Raw genomic sequence first — 15,230 nt, forward strand, 5'->3', positions numbered from 1 at the left:
TAGTAATTATGTTCCTAGAGTAATAACATCCTATGCCCCAATGAAGGAAAATATCTTAAAGATGAGTGATTAAACTTGAGGTTTTATTTATATTTGTTAGTGCTTTTTTTGAGAGAAACACCAAGGAACTATATAGATGAAAGAGAGTTGATAAATGGCTGAAGAACGTGGAAGACAACTACAACTTCTCCACATTTTTGCACATTCTAGATGAAAGATGATTCATTTCTCAATCCCTCTTTTATAAGGCAACAACCAGTAGTTTATCCTATTGAAGAGTTGATGGAATATATGCTACTTATTTAGCAGTATCTGCTCTTGGTTTCAACTTACATCTTAGCTTTATTTTGGGTGGTTTATGGTTTCTAGAAGGAAGGGATACCTGTAATATACATTTGGAAGTTGTTCCTTAGTTTCAATGAAATGTGGGAGTGGGAAAATACCATTCAATTGTGTATAATCTTTTATAATACTCACATACAAAATGTCTGTTGCTGTCTGTATTTTGCAATGGGAAAATAGCCATAGAGAATGTTTTTTTCCTCCTTAGCATTCTAAGACTTTCCATCCTAGTGGAAAGATGTGATGTGATTCATGTGATTTACTTTTTATATTTAAGTATAGTAGAGGCTGACACCTTTTTCGGAAATGCAACATAGGGATAGAGATAAACTTCATATCAGTTTAGCAAGTTCTATTTGGAGGAGTATATAGAAGTTAAGGCTGAATATAATATTTGGTTTTATTTTCTGTTTAAAATTTTCTCATAGTAAGGATAGTATTCTTCTACATATAGCGAAAGACAGTAATGATTACTTCAAAGCTTCCAAAGCCAGATACTACACCTGCATGTTCTAACACAGTTGCTGAATTTATTCCCAAGATGTGTGAGAATGTATATTTTGTTTTACTGGGAATGAATAAGCAAGAGGTGTACAGTGTTGTCTGTCAGTGTTGTCTGTGTATGTTAATATTAAAATAATTTGTTTCTAGGGCTTCCCTGGTGGCGCAGTGGTTGAGAGTCCGCCTGCCGATGCAGGGGACGCGGATTCGTGCCCCGATCCCGGAAGATCCCACATGCCGCGGAGCGGCTGGGCCCGCGAGCCATGGCCGCGGAGCCTGTGTGTCCGGAGCCTGTGCTCCGCAACGGGAGAGGCCACAGCAGTGAGAGGCCCGCGTACAGAAAAAAAAAAAAAAAAAAAAAATTTGTTTCTTTTTTTAACCTTGCCCATCTTCTCTTCTCTATAGCTGCTTGCTTGCTTAAGTGAACAATAGAAGTATTTCTCTTTATCTTAAGGATTTGTAACATACATAAAATCTCATAGTATAGAATTCTGTAATGAAATGAAACAATTTTATTTCTCTTTTCCAGGTTCAGCTCAGCTAATATTTAATACAACCAAATCTGTAGAATACACCGTTTGCAATCAAACTGTTGTCATCCCGTGTTTTGTTAATAACATGGAGGCGAAGAACATTACTGAATTGTACGTCAAGTGGAAATTTAAAGGAAAAGACATTTTCATCTTTGATGGAGGTCAGCAAAAGTCCAAGCCCAGCAATAACTTTACTAGTACAAAAATCTCACCGTCAGAATTACTAAATGGCATTGCCTCTTTGACGATGGATAAATCTGATGCCGTCTTAGGAAACTACACTTGTGAAGTAACAGAATTAAGCAGAGAAGGCGAAACCATCGTAGAACTAAAATACCGTGTTGGTAAGACTTCTATATAAAGTTTCCCTTTTATTTCTCCTGAAGCAACATGATCCTGTCAGAAAGGGGGGTAAAATGGGGCCACCGACTTGTTTGAATCAAAAAGCAGACTATTAATAATAAATGTTGATGGAATGTTTAGCAGCTTTAAGATCATGAGTTTTATCTTATATGCTCTTCCGCTTTTCACAGTAAATCTCCTTTGTTGTTTGTTAGTTTGTACATGGTGTGGTTCTCAAACTTTTTGTCTGAGGGCTGTTATATTGCGGTGAGCAGTCCGGGGTTCATCTACTCTGCATTTCTGTTTGCTGCCTTCAGAAGTACTTTCTTTCATGTGATTAATTTTCAAGGCTTTTTCCAATTATTTTGCCTTTTTTTTAACCTTACACTTTGATCAAGGATTGACAAGTCCCAGCCATGCTTCCTCTGGAGAGAACAGATTAGGAGGAGAATCAGAATATTAAAAATCAGGTTATCATAGATGATTCCTTGAGGTTTCCTGTGCTTAGCCTTGCTTTGTTATTTTTTTCCTTGGCCAAGATGTGGGAGAGCTAGGGATCCAATTTAATTTATTTATTTATAATTATTTAAATTATAGCACCATTATTCTGCCCTTTCTTCACAAACTTGAGTTGGTGAGTTGCATAAAGCAGTAGTTACCTGAAGTAAATTTAAAGTCTCCTTTCTTTCTATTCTTTGCTGTGCCAGCTGAGTTCTTCAACCACATAGAAGTACATTTCAACCTCCTATTTTGAAAGCTCTATTTAGAATCACTAGACATATTACCGATCTCAGGATTAGATCATACTTTTAAGAACCTCTGCTTTTAATGGGATCAGATCAGTTCTATTGGATCCGCTGTTTGCCTCTGTTCTTCTCACATTTACTGTTACTAAATATCTGTTACCACATTGGGAATGGGGTGCTTAGGTTGATAGAATATTTTGACATTGCTTAGGATTGGGAATCAACAGATCTGAGTTATATCCCCTATTCTGCAACTTAACTGTTCGCCTTTATGGTATGGAGAAGTTACTTTGCCAAGTCAAGTTACCTCATCTCTAAAATGGGGATGAAAATAGATACTTGCTTTTATGTATTCTACAGTCTAATGAGCACCAAATGAGATCCCTTGTGTACAAGTGCTTTGTGAACCAAAGTGCTTTGCAGATGTAAATTGTGTTCTTGGGGTGTTTGTTTTATGAAGGAAGGTATCAGGTTGCTGAAGCTGGACTGGGGTGTTGTGAGAGGGAGGGCAGGAGATGGCTTAGAGTAGGCTAGCAGAATCTGGAAGGCTTTTCTGCTCAGAAATCTCTCTTACACTGTAACTTTTATTAATTTGATATTAATTTGGGCTGAAGAGCTTTTTTTTCTTTATTTTAGAGTATACCTTTCATCAGGAGTCTAATCTGGAATTGGATAACCTAATATCTAGTTGAAATTTCTGAAGGAATGTACAGCTTCATTGGAATGAAAAAACAAGGCATAGGGCCCAGTAATTTTTTAGTGTAGTGTAGGTCACTGAGCAGTCAACTCAAGATATGAGACTTGAAAGGCCAGAAGTTGGAATGAAGATAGATGAGAAAGTAATACCAACATCTGAGATGAAGAGAAAGTTTATAATTTTGTGTGTGATTGTTTCATCTTTCTTTGTTTTCAAAATACCCTATAAAAATATGAACTGTGTTTACTCTGGGACCATTCAAATGAGGAGGTACTGTTTCACTGTAGAGAATGTAGAAAATTCTATCAGAGGTCTCAGACATTTGGCTTTGCATTCATTTTTATTGTTTGAAGTACTTATAGATTCACAGGAAGTTGCAAAGATAGAACAGAGGGGTGCTGGGGGTGCTGGGTACTCTTCACTCAGTTACCCCAATGGTTGGTTACCTCTTATACAGTGATACTAAAATATCAAAACTTGGGGCTTCCCTGGTGGCGCAGTGGTTAAGAGTCCGCCTGCCGATGCAGGGGACACAGGTTCGTGCCCCAGTCCGGGAAGATCCCACATGCCGCGGAGCGGCTAGGCCCATGAGCCATGGCCGCCGAGCCTGCACGTCCAGAGCCTGTGCTCCACAACGGGAGAGGCCACAACAGTGAGAGGCCCGCGTACCGCAAAAAAAAAAAAAAAAAAAAAATTGGAAGTTGACAATGGTACAATGGATGTATATTCTTTGTCATTTTATGACATGTATATTTATGTAACTACCACCACAATCAGCATATAAAACTATTTCATTTGCACAAAGCTCTCCCTCATGCTAACCTGGCAAGCACTAATTTGTTCTCCATGTCTGTACTTTGGTCATGTAATGTAAATGGAATCATATAGTATGTAATCTTTTGAGATTGGCTTTTTACACTCAGCACAGTACCCTTGAGATCTATCCAAGTTGTGCCTGTATCAATAGTTTGTTCTCTTTCTCTCTCTTTTTTGGCTGAGTAGTATCCCATGGTATGGGTATATCACAGCTTGTTTAACTGTTCACCTATCGTAGGACATTTTGGGTGTTTCCAGTTTTCCAACTCCAGCAAATGGAGTTGCTGTGAACTACCATATAGAGGTTTTTAGGTGCCCATAATCTTCATTCCGCTGAATAAATGCCCAGAAGTACAATTATTCAGCTGTATGCAAGTGTATGCTTAGTTGTTTGTTTGTTTTTTTTAACATCTCTATTGGAGTATAATTGCTTTACAATGGTGTGTTAGTGTCTGCTGTATAACAAAGTGAAGGAAACTGCCAAACTGTTTTGCAGAGTGGTTGTACCATTTTACATTCCCATCAGCAACATATGAGTGATCTAGTTTCTTCACATCCTTGCCAGCATCTACTGTTGTCATGTCATTATTTTGTACCCATTTTTTACTGGAAAAAAAAAAAAAACCTTCTCTCTGCACAAAAAGTTAATTGGAGCAGGACTCTTTTTTTTTTTTTTTAACATTGAGCCTTCTTTTAATTTATTTATTTTTATTTTTGGCTGTGTTGGGTCTTCGTTTCTGTGGAAGGGCTTTCTCTAGCTGTGGCAAGCGGGGGCCACTGTTCATCGCAGTGCACGGGCCTCTCACTGTCGTGGCCTCTCTTGTTGCGGAGCACAGCCTCCAGACATGCAGGCTCAGTAGTTGTGGCTCACAGGCCTAGTTGCTCCGCGGCATGTGGGATCTTCCCAGACCAGGGCTCGAACCCGTGTCCCCTGCATTAGCAGGCAGATTCTCAACCACTGCGCCACCAGGGAAGCCCGGAGCAGGGCTCTTATAGTGGAATACAAATGTATTGTGATAATGAGACTTACCCATCATGGGGACTTTGGGATTTAGGCAGTAGAAACCATTTTTACAATGTGGTACTTTTTCACAAATATAGGCATAAGTGAGGAATAGAAATTGCGTAATAGAGAATTCCAGTTAGTAGAATGTGAATTAAGGGTGGCCATTCTTTGTGCCCTTTTTTTGGAGCACAGTATTTTAGAAATACTACCTATGAGATATGTATACCTCTCTATGAGATTTTATATACCTCTGGTGCCTACGTATAGTATAGTAGCATGGATGGAGCACAGGACTTGAATTTAGAAAGCTTTTTCTATACATTACCATTTTCTAGTTTAAGAAAATTTGGATAAAAAACTCAACCTGTCTGGCCCTCTGTTTTTTACCTGTAAGATGGGAATACCATTTCCATCACAGGCTTGTTCAAAATATCTTGCTTACTTACAAAGATTTATTGAGCACCTACTATGTGTCAGGCACTGTGCTAGGCACTATGGATTCATTGTTGATGAAGACATAATCCCTGCTTTCAAGGAAGTGATAGTACAAAAGAACAGTAAAATAATCTTACATTTATTAGGGCACAGATAGTTTATGTATATGTGCCAGATAGTTTATGTATATTGTGTTCTGAACTCAAGAACTCCAGGAGATAGGCATAGGTCTTACCATTTAAAAGATGAGGAAGCATGAGAGATTTAGGGTAGTTGTTCAAGACCAGAGTCATAGCCAGGATTTTAACCTAGATCTGTCTGTCTTTAAAACCAGTATGTTTATCACCACTGTATATAGTTTCTGTGGAAACACCTTGTAAACAACCAGATTACTAAATGTAAATAATAATAGTTATAAAATGTGTTATTAATATTTATACTTATAGTATTAATGATACAAAAACTTGGAGAGGCTTAAAATTTTACTTTTTTCTGAGTAAGCTATTAGGGTTTTGGTTTCTTTGTTTTTCTGTTTTTTGGGGTTTTTTTTGCGGTACACAGGCCTCTCACTGTTGTGGCCTCTCCCATTGCAGAGCGCAGGCTCTGGACGCGCAGGCTCAGCGGCCATGGCTCACGGGCCAGCTGCTCTGCGGCATGTGGGATCTTCCCAGACTGGGGCACGAACCCGTGTCCCCTGCATTGGCAGGCGGACTCTCAACCACTGTGCCACCTGGGAAGCCCTAGGGTTTTGTTTTAAAAGGTCTGTTCAAGTTTAGCAAAGTTGCTATTTCCATTACCATCATCATGAGATACGTTATGTTCATAATGTTGACATGAAGGCATTTTGAGGTCCTCGTGTTAGTTTTCAAGTGCATGTACAAACAACCACAAATGTAGCAGCTTTAAACAACACCCATTTATTAGCTCACCACTTTGTAGATCACAATTCTGGTCATGGTATGACTGGGTTCTCCAGTCTTACGAGGCTAAAATCAAGGTGTTAGCAGGCTGTGTTCTCATCAGAAGCTCACGGTCTTGTTCCAAGCACACATGGTTTTGGCAGAATTCAATTCCATGTGATTGTAGGACTGAGGTCCCTGTTTCTCTGCTGGATGTCTGATGGTGGCTTCTCTTAGCTCCTAGAGGTTGTTCCCATTCCTTGCCACACAGCCTCTTCCATATTTAAAGCCAGCTAAGGAGAATCCTCCTCTTGTTGAATCCCTCTCAAACGTGTTGAATTTCTTTTGCTAAAACGATCCCAAACCCTTTTAAGTTCTTATTTGGTCTGCCCCCTCTCCCTCAAGAATAATCACTCTTTCAAAGTCAACTGATTGGGGGCCTTAATTACATTTAGCAAAATCTCTTTGCCATATGAAACAATATAATCACGGGAATGAAATCCATCATATTCACAGTCCCATCCCTCCCTCCAGGGGAGGGAATTTAAAAAGGCTGCTTTCAGGGGGCAGGGTGTTTGGGGGCTACCTTAGAATTCTGGCTTTGATTAAATAACTGGGGACTATATCCTAGCCAACTCAATACATCAAAAAAAAAAAAAAAAAAAAAAACTCGTCACAGTCCTGAAGCATCAAGTAAAAATTTGGCTTGAATTTTAGTGTCAGAAATTTTATCGTGATCCTTCTCTGTGGAAACGTGTTCTCTGTGCATGTAGGTGTACCTTGTATATATTTGAAGGAGAGGCACACTTAATTGATTAGAGTGATTTCTTGGCCCTTTCAGGTCATCCCATTTTGTACACAATGATAAGAGAAATGAGGTCCTGGGTTTTTATAATGTTTAAACTTGGAAGCAAAATTTAAGCACTTATCCACAGACCACATCCTCTTAGTATCATTTCGTTGCCTTTCCACTAGTAGGTTTATTTTCCTGCGAGCCACTCTACCTGACCAGGAATTGAAGAATAATGGGCATAGTTGTCAGATGTAGCTTGGGTGGAATAAGAGTTTGGCTGACTTTGGATCATCTTTCTTAATCCTGGGGTGGAAAAATATCTAATATTGTTCTTAGTCCATTTTAAGCTTAATTTATTTTCTTAGTGCCATAGAAACTCAGAACTGAAAAGGACCTTAGAGAAATATCTTGTCTCCTTCTCCCCTTGGGAAACAAAGAGTTAGTCATCTGACAGTACTAATTACTCTAACAAATCAGTAGCTTAATGGGCATATACATAGTTTTATATAAAACATTGGGTTTTTCCCTAGCATCTCATTTGATACTCAAAGATCCAATTCAGTGATCCTCAAACGTTTCCCACCTTAACAAATTAGAGAGAGGTAACATGTTCATGTCAGTGAGAGAAGACAAATTACAGCAGGGAGATGCAGCAGTGATTTTAAATTGAGAGACTCGTGGGTCACCCCACCCCTGCCACACACACACACACACAGTTATCGGGGTAGAAGCTGAAAGGGGAGAGTATGTGGCGTTTGGATAAACTCCAGGTAATTCTGATAAGCTCCAGTTAAGAATCACTTAGACAATAATATTTTTTGTTCTATAATCCCACCCTCTGTCTTTGAAATAGCTCTTATTATTATTTCTGCATAGAGGTATAGAGTCAGCTATTAGTCATCTGGTCTATCTGCCCATGTAATTCCTGAATTACTTCTATCACACCCCAGCTAGTTGGTCATTCAAAAAAATTTTTCTTTCAGGTAAAAATCATGCTTTCCTTTTAATTGACACCGTTTCCTCTCTCGGGTGCTACTTTGGTAATGATTAGGTCCCCACCTCTCAAGAACATTGCATCTGAACAGGCTGAGACGGAGCCAGTGTGAACACAGACCCCAAACCAGGGCTTTTGGAATAACAAGAACAGAAAAAAACAGCCTTTCTCTTCACTTACAAAGGGAGTCACTCAGAGGGTACAAAGCTCTGTTTTCCAAATGTAGAAAACCTGGAGCTCAGTGCAAACTGGAAACCAAAATATATCAGAAATGAAGCATAGTGCTTCGTCAAATACTCAAGGGCTGATCATCCCGCCTCTTCTACAAGGAATGGCCCCACTCCAGCATTTTTAAAGGAAGATGTTTTGTTTCTATTTCGCTTTCCAACTAGATATAAAATCTACTAAAAGGGGAGGGGTGGGATAGGGAGGGTGGGAGGGAGGGAGACGCAAGAGAAGGGATGTGGGAACAGATGTATATGTATGACTGATTCACTTTGTTATAAAGCAGAAACTAATAAAAAAAATCTACTAAAAGGGATACAAGGAATCACAATAAATCAGCTCACTCACAGGAGACACTCCCAGATAATGAGTTTTGGTTGCTGAGATTATTCAGCACGTTATTTCAAAGTGGCAAAATTCAGGACAATCTGAGAAGAGAATTCACAAGTGGCAGCTACATTCGCTGATAGGTTATGTCACACACACATACATACAACCCATTTTTCAGTGTATATGTCAAGGGGCCAAGACCCCTGATCAGCACAGTAAGTTATTTTGTACAGTACAGTGCACAGAACGACAGAGGGAGAGACACTTTCTTGGAGAGGTTCATCCTCTCTGAAGGAGGCTGGAGCCCAGCTCGCCCCAGGCCTTCATGAGCTGGACCCCTCCTCTTTTTTGGTTGTGGTGGCCTCAGAGGCAGCTGTTTCCTCTAACCGATCCGCTGGCTTCTCCTCCTGGGGATGGAGGTCTGGGTACTTCGGTATGCACTCCTGCATGGCCCGGAACTGGTCTACACAGTCCGACCCCTTGACATCCTCTGTGCTGCAGTGGAAGCAGGAAAAGCCCGCCTTGAACTGTTCCCCACACGCCCCGCTGGCCATGCCCCCAAGGCATGGGCAGTTCCAGCTGAGGTCTCCGTGGGGCAGGATCAGTCCGTGCTCCTCGTACGGATCATTGGAGTCGTCGGCCGCCAGCTCCGCGTTGCTTGGAGTTTCATGGTCTTCTTTGTTCACAAATATGATTCGATCCTTCCCTTCCTGCCGGCAGTAGGCCACGGTGCCACCCGGCGCACCGACCTCCTCCAGCGATTGTGGCATTGGGGGCGGCCTCTCGCTGTGACCTCTATGCTGCGGGGCGGGCGGCTTGGAGGCCCGCGCGGACCCGCCCCCTCCTGTTCAAATTTTTACGTAAGCGCATGACAGGATGAGACTGTTACTGCCCAGAGGATTTTAGTCTATTATCAGGCAGTTCCAATTCTTCCTGAAGTCAAGCTAAAACTTGCAACCCTGCAATTTCTCACTCACTAGGAGGTATGGTATTTCTCTTCCAAGTTTATTCTCTAAGGTAAAAATACCCAGTTCCTTCAGCCATTGCTCATGGTTTCAGCATCCCTATTCTAGTCACTTTCCTTTGGGACGATTCCCTATTATGTCTTTAAATTTGATGAGTAAAACTGAACTCAGGACTGCATTTGTGGGCTGTGTCCTACCTTCCTGCTATTACCTGCTGGCTGCATTAACTTTCTGGTAGGTCCTACTTCTCTATAATCCATTCCGTTCAAGGCTGCCAAAGAAGATTTTAAATAAATCAGGTCACTTTTCTTCCGTACTTGAAGGTTTCCAATCACTTTTCATTGCTTATAGAATAAAATCCAAACTTTCTTAACAAGCTGAGAAGATTTTTCGCACCTTAACAAATTAGAGAGAGGTAACAGGTAATTAGAGAGTTCTTAATCCCAGCAATCTCTTTCCATCTTATCTTGTATCATTAAATTCTAGTTACACTGGCCATCATTCAGTTGCTCCAACTTGCTGTTCCTTTGGCATATCTTCTCCCCTGTCCTCACATGGCAGGAGGCCCTTTCCAGTCCAAGGCTCAGAGCCAGTTCCTCTCCCCATGAGGCCTTACTACCCACAAGAGTATGTTCTTCAGCCCCTCCCCCTCCTCAAGCCGGTAGCCCCACCTGGCTTATTCACTGCTAGATCTCAGGTACCTAGAAGACTACCCTACCCATGGTGGGCTTTTAATAAATGTTTGTGTAATAAGTGAAAAATGAGTGGTCAGACCAGGTAAAACACACTTCTTATTTTCACTGGCAGATTTCTATTAATATATGCTAAGACTGTTGAAGATTGTTCTGTTGTGTAAGGAGGGAGGCCAGTGAAGAAAGAACATTTCATTGTCAGCCCATCTTTGAACATGAGATCAGATTCTGGCTGTATCTTGAAGGTAGCAACCACAGGATTTAGTGTCAGGCCAGAAGTGAGGTGTGAGAGAAGTCAAGGAGTCAAGGATGACCCCAAGGTTTTTAGCTTGAGCAACTGGAGAAATGGGATCACCACTACTGAAATGGGGAAAACTGAGAGGGTAGGTTTGCTGAAGGAGTAGGGGGAGGAGTTTCAGGAGTCAGTTTGGGACATGAAGATTTAAGATACTTAAGACTCTTAATTCTCTAGGCCTCAGTTTCCTCAATGATAAGGAGGCATGTAATAGTTGTGAGGATTTGAGGAGTTAATGTACACAACTCAAAAAAAATAATAAAGCAAGTAGAGAAAAATAGGTTAAGCATAGTCATTAGGTCATTGAGCTTTTACCAAATCCTCTGGGCATTAGATACAAAAAACTAAAGATGATTCATGAAGGTTTTTCCTGGTAGGATTTTAGACTGAATTGAAATGGGTTTTCTTTGGTATAGGAAGATGCTCAGTAATTCAGTTGGAAATTAAGATATGAATTCAGAGTATCTGAAAACATCTGTCTCTTGGTAGAGATCTGCAACCCTGAGAGCATCCACCCACCACCCCAAAAAACTGTCTTTCATTCACTCACTATTTTTTGACTCTTGGAACCTTCAGCAACAAACCAGTTGAGTCTCTACTATGTGTAGCACAAAATGCTAGATTATGGAAAGTTAATATCTGTGAGATAGAATGCATAATGTTATATTCTGTGGATTGTTGTGAACATTGACCAGAGCTTCACGTTATAAGCTGACACAAGAAATGCATGGCTAGTCTTACTGTATGAAAGCCCACAGGTTTTCTTGCACGCTGATACAGAGGCAGAGCAGTAGAAGATTTGAAAATGTGCACAGCACACTCCCTCTTCACAGGCAAACTTGGAAGTGCTTTCAGTGCATTTACTTGGCTTTATTGTTAGAGAAGAAATCTCACAGGTAAAAGTATCGTCTTAAGAGTTGATAAGATGCAATTAAACTTAATTTTTCAAAAGTTCTCAACAAATCTTTTTGAAGACTTAAGATCACAATTTCCTTTATATAGAACATATCATTTCATATTATTCTCTAGGTAACTTGTAAACCACTTAATACCTAAAGCCCCTCATGTTACTTTATATGTAAACAATCATTTGAAGCCTAATTATTCATAAATACGTCTTCTATTCCAGAGTAAGTCTGAGAAAAGCTAGGGCTTACATCTGTCTTGGTTTTAGTCAGAGTAAGGTGAAGGTACCCAGTTGTACAACTTCCTCACTTTGATACTCTGAGTAAGTCTTTACAGAAAGACTTCATTGTTGGTTTAAGGTAAATTCTTGGCATGTTACACATATAGGTGTTCACTGTAGGAGCAAATAATAATAATTGTAGTTAATGTTTGCTGAGCACTTGGTAAGTGCCAAGATTTGTTTTAGGCCCTTTTCATGTATTAACTTCGTTAACAATTACCACAGTCCAGTTATCCCAGTGTAACAATGAGGACACTGAAGAACAGAGAGGTGTTAAGACTTTGTCCAAGATCACAGAGATTGTAAGTTAGGGTTGGGTTTCAAAGCCAGGCGCTGTCGCTACAGAACCTTGTTCTCAGCTCCTGTACCATATTACCTCCTTCCAGAAGTCATAGGTTAGGGAAAATGTGGTGAAAAGCACTTAAAGAACTAGTTTCTTGTTTCATAAGTAAAATTTGCCGTATAAGTTAAATTATATGTATAATTTGTTATTTAATTATTTTAAGACCAAAGTTTTAATTGTTTTTATTTTCCATCTCCACAATAAAATATAGTGTTCACTATTCATGGGCAGGAGTTACAGTGATTATAGTAAATGTTAATTGTGATTTTTGTTTTCTCTTTTCCCAGTTTCATGGTTTTCTCCAATTGAAAATATCCTCACTGTTATTTTCCCAATTTTGGCTATACTTCTATTCTGGGGACAGTTTGGTGTTGTGAGTAAGTACTTATTTCTATTTTTCATTTATGTTTTAGTGGTTAAATTGTTATTTCTGGCAGGCAATGCTGGTGAAATATTTTATTTAACCAAATTGTATTAGCAAGCATGATAACATGGTAAATAAGAATATACAGTCAATGTTAATATTCTCCTTGAAGTCTGTATTGTTCCTCATACTTTGCTTCAGTTCACTTTTAATTCCTAAGAAGGTTTTTTTTTAGCTTAACTTCTTAAGAATGAACATTGGGAATCCTGATAATAACAATACCTTTCACTCAACTGATTTTAATATTTACAGAGCATTTACACATACATTATTTTCTTTGGTAAAGAGATGGTTACAGCCTACATTGGTGTTGACAAGATAGGATGACGTAGAAGGAGCGATCAAGATGGCGGAGTAGGAAGCCCCTGAGCTTACCTGCTCCCACAGCACACCAAAGTTACAACTAATTACAGAGCAACTGTCTCTGAGAATGACCTAAAGACTAACAGAGAAGGTACTCTACAATTAAAGATATAAAGAAGAAACCACAACAAGATGAGTAGGAGGGGCAGAGGTGTGGTCTTGTCAGGACCCACACTTAAGGGTCCTTAAGTAGGAGGAAATCACAACAATGGAAATCCTCCCTGAGGACTGAGGGGTCAAGCCCCACATTCAGCTCCCCATCCTGGGGGTCCTAAGCCATGAATACAAGTGCCCAAAACATCTGACTTTGAATACCTGTGGGACTTATGTTTGGGAGAGCCAGAGGGCTGTAGGATACCAAGACTTTGCTCTTAAAGGGTGTGCACAGAAACTTACTTGTTCCAAGTCCCAACACAGAGGCAGCAGTTTGACAGGTGTCTGAGTCAGGCCCACTTGCTTATCTTGGAGAGCCTCACTGAGAAACAGGAGGCAGCTGGGATTCCCCCTGGAAGTGAGACGCTGGTGGCAGCCATTTTTTTATCTAATTCTACCACTCTGACACCTGCACTGGTGAGCACCATATTGGAATCCTCCCTCTAGCATATTAGCTCTGGGGGCCGGCACAGCCTACCAGCAATCATGCGACTTGTAGCAGTTGCATGCTGACAGGTTGCACAGCCAACAGTGCTGGGGAGCCTATCCTGCCCACCAGTGTGCCCAGAGGAGTTGGCCTCACACACAATAAAAGGGCACAAACAGTCCACATAGGGGATACCCCTGGAGCATCTGGCTCTGGTAGCCATAGGGCAGCTTGCTGCTGGGCCCCATAGGACATCTACATAAGGCCACTTTTCTAAGATTGGGAGATGTAATGGACCTACCTAATACATAGAAATAAACAGAGAATTAGGCAGTATGAGGAGACAGAGGAATATGTTTCAAATGAAAGAATAAGTAAAACTCTGAGAAAAAGAGCTAAATGAAACAGAGATAAACAGTCTACCTGATAAAGAGTTTAAGGTAATGATCATAAAGATGCTTACTGAACTCTGGAGAAGAGTGGATGAACACAGTGAGAACTTCAACAGAGAATTAGAAAATAGAAAAAAGAATCCATCAGAACTGAAGAATACAATAACTGAAGTGAAAAATACATTAGAGGGGATCTACAGTAGATTAGATGATACAGAAGGACAGATCAGTGATCTAGTATACAGAGTACTAGAAATCACTCAAACTGAACAGAAAAAAAGAAAAAAAGAATTTTTAAAATGAGGATAGGGCTTCCCTGGTGGCGCAGTGGTTGAGAATCTGCCTGCTAATGCAGGGGACACGGGTTCGAGCCCTGGTCTGGGAGGATCCCACATGCCACGGAGCAACTAGGCCCGTGAGCCACAGCTACTGAGCCTATGCATCTGGAGCCTGTGCTCCGCAACGAGAGGCCGCGATAGTGAAAGGCCCGCGCACCGCGATGAAGAGTGGCCCCCGCTTGCCACAACTAGAGAAAGCCCTCGCACAGAAACGAAGACCCAACGCAGCAAAAATAAATAAATAAATTACTAAAAACTCCTACCCCCAACATCTTCAAAAAAAAAAAAATTAAAAAAAAAAATGAGGATAGTTTGAGGGACTTTTGAGACAACATCAAGCATACAAACATTCACATTATAGGGGTTCCAGAAGGAGGAGAGAGAGAGAAAAGGGCAGAAAATGTATTTGAAGAAATAATGGCTAAAACTTCCCTAATCTGGGGAATGAAATAGATATTCAGGTCCAGGAAGCATAGAGAGTCCCAAGAAAGATGAACTCAAAGAGATCCACGCCAAGACATATTATGATTAAAATGACAAAAGTTAAAGATAAGAGAGAGTTTTAAAGGCAGCAAAAGAAAAGCAACACTAGTCACAACCGTGGGAATTCCCATAATGTTATCAGCCAATTTTTCAGCAGGAATTTTACAGGCCAGAAGGGAATGACATGCTGTATTTAAAATGCTGAAAGGAAAAATCACCATCAAAAATATTCTACCTGGCAAGGTTGTCATTCAGAAAGGAAGGAGAGAGAAAGAATTTCCCAGACAAGCAAAAACTAAGAGTTCATCACCACCTTACAAGCTGGTTCATAAACCAGCCTTACAATAAATGTTAAAGGGTCTCCTTTAAGTGGAGAAGACAAGGTCATAACTGGAGATAAGAAAGTATACGAAAGGAAAACTCTCACTGCTAAGGCAAATATATAATAAAGGCAGTGGATTGTCGCTTAAAAAGTGAATGTTAAATGACAAAAGTTGTAAAATCAAGTAT

At 40.3% G+C, this 15,230-nt stretch overlaps 2 protein-coding genes across 4 annotated transcripts in view; one reads left to right on the plus strand and one right to left on the minus strand.

Annotated features, from left to right (window-relative positions):
• CD47 (CD47 molecule) overlaps positions 1-15,230 on the plus strand; it is a 55,583-nt gene that overhangs the window by 12,139 nt on the left and 28,214 nt on the right. For all 3 annotated transcript variants that reach the window (XM_082625044.1, XM_082625043.1, XM_082625042.1), the window contains exons 2-3: positions 1,373-1,720; positions 12,428-12,517. In XM_082625044.1, the coding sequence (XP_082481170.1) occupies positions 1,462-1,720; positions 12,428-12,517 (349 nt within the window). In that variant the 5' untranslated portion in view covers positions 1,373-1,461. The remainder of the gene's footprint in view (positions 1-1,372; positions 1,721-12,427; positions 12,518-15,230) is intronic.
• LOC309806541 (mitochondrial intermembrane space import and assembly protein 40-like) lies at positions 8,983-9,429 on the minus strand (the record flags this gene model as incomplete). Its single annotated transcript, XM_082625390.1, has 1 exon — positions 8,983-9,429. One exon carries the CDS (start codon positions 9,427-9,429, stop codon positions 8,983-8,985), a length of 447 nt encoding a protein of 148 aa, XP_082481516.1.

This window comes from Mesoplodon mirus (assembly GCF_964341445.2).
Source record: "Mesoplodon mirus genome assembly, chromosome: 6".
NCBI lineage: Eukaryota > Metazoa > Chordata > Mammalia > Artiodactyla > Ziphiidae > Mesoplodon > Mesoplodon mirus.